The sequence below is a fragment of the Antrostomus carolinensis genome, unplaced genomic scaffold (assembly GCF_000700745.2).
Source record: "Antrostomus carolinensis isolate BGI_N321 unplaced genomic scaffold, ASM70074v2 scaffold10618, whole genome shotgun sequence".
Classification (NCBI taxonomy): domain Eukaryota; kingdom Metazoa; phylum Chordata; class Aves; order Caprimulgiformes; family Caprimulgidae; genus Antrostomus; species Antrostomus carolinensis.
The window spans coordinates 17,373-18,199 of NW_010332488.1; the positions used below are offsets into that span (position 1 = coordinate 17,373).

The window sequence follows — 827 nt, forward strand, 5'->3', positions numbered from 1 at the left end:
AAGTCACAGGATTAGCTCAGACTGAAAAGTAATAAATTATTGAAGATTCCTTCCTTTCCAGTAGTCATACTAGCTTTGTTTTCATGTCTTGAGCTAGTTGTTTACAGAGTAGACAGAGTTCTTCGCTTCCTCTTCCTGAGGATAGTTTTAAATACAGCACCCTTGTCCATAGCAATTTTGGTTTGATGATGTCTCACGCCTTTAAAGACAGTGTATTTGCCCCCTCTCTTTGAATCAGATGTAGGCAAGTCATAGTCTCACCGATCCAGTACTGTGCAGTGCATTTTTTGTTATAAAGTGTGCCCTGAAAGCCTATTAATACATGTTCTTTCTTTTCTCCCTTAGACAAACTACTTGTTTTTACTGTAGCAACTAAAGAAACTGATGGCTTTCACCGTTTCATGCAAACTGCAAAGCACTTCAACTACACAGTAAAGGTATTGTATGTTTTTGTACCAAATAGTTACTATACAGCCTTTAAGACAGAAACAGGGCAAGAATAATTGAAGTTGCATTAGCTTTGTCACATGCTGGGGCAAAGTAAAAAAGTTGCAGAGCTTGGGGGTGGGTAAGGCATTTGCACATGGCCCTGCTGCTGTCTCTGTTGCTTACCTGCTGGTCCCCTTATGAATAACCATGAGAGGATGCTTCTTCCATTGCCTTAGGAAGTTTTTTGCAGATTAGCAGGTATTGTGGTCAGGTCCTCAGTCATTTACAGGTTCTGTCATGATTTATCATATAGCCTTGCTTTTCAGTTCAATATTTCTGGAAGCTGCACTGCACTCAGAGGGCTTTGGGTCCTCTTTCTCTTTAAACAGGGCTGGATT

General features: G+C 40.5%; 1 protein-coding gene across 1 annotated transcript in view; it reads left to right on the top strand.

The window, feature by feature from the left end:
- The first annotated feature begins 344 nt into the window (after nucleotides 1–344).
- The window catches only part of PLOD2 (procollagen-lysine,2-oxoglutarate 5-dioxygenase 2), a 36,602-nt gene continuing 36,119 nt past the window's right edge, over nucleotides 345–827 (top strand). Inside the window, exon 1 of the mRNA XM_029086376.1 lies at nucleotides 345–437. Within this exon, the coding sequence (XP_028942209.1) occupies nucleotides 402–437 (36 nt within the window). The 5' untranslated portion in view covers nucleotides 345–401. The remainder of the gene's footprint in view (nucleotides 438–827) is intronic.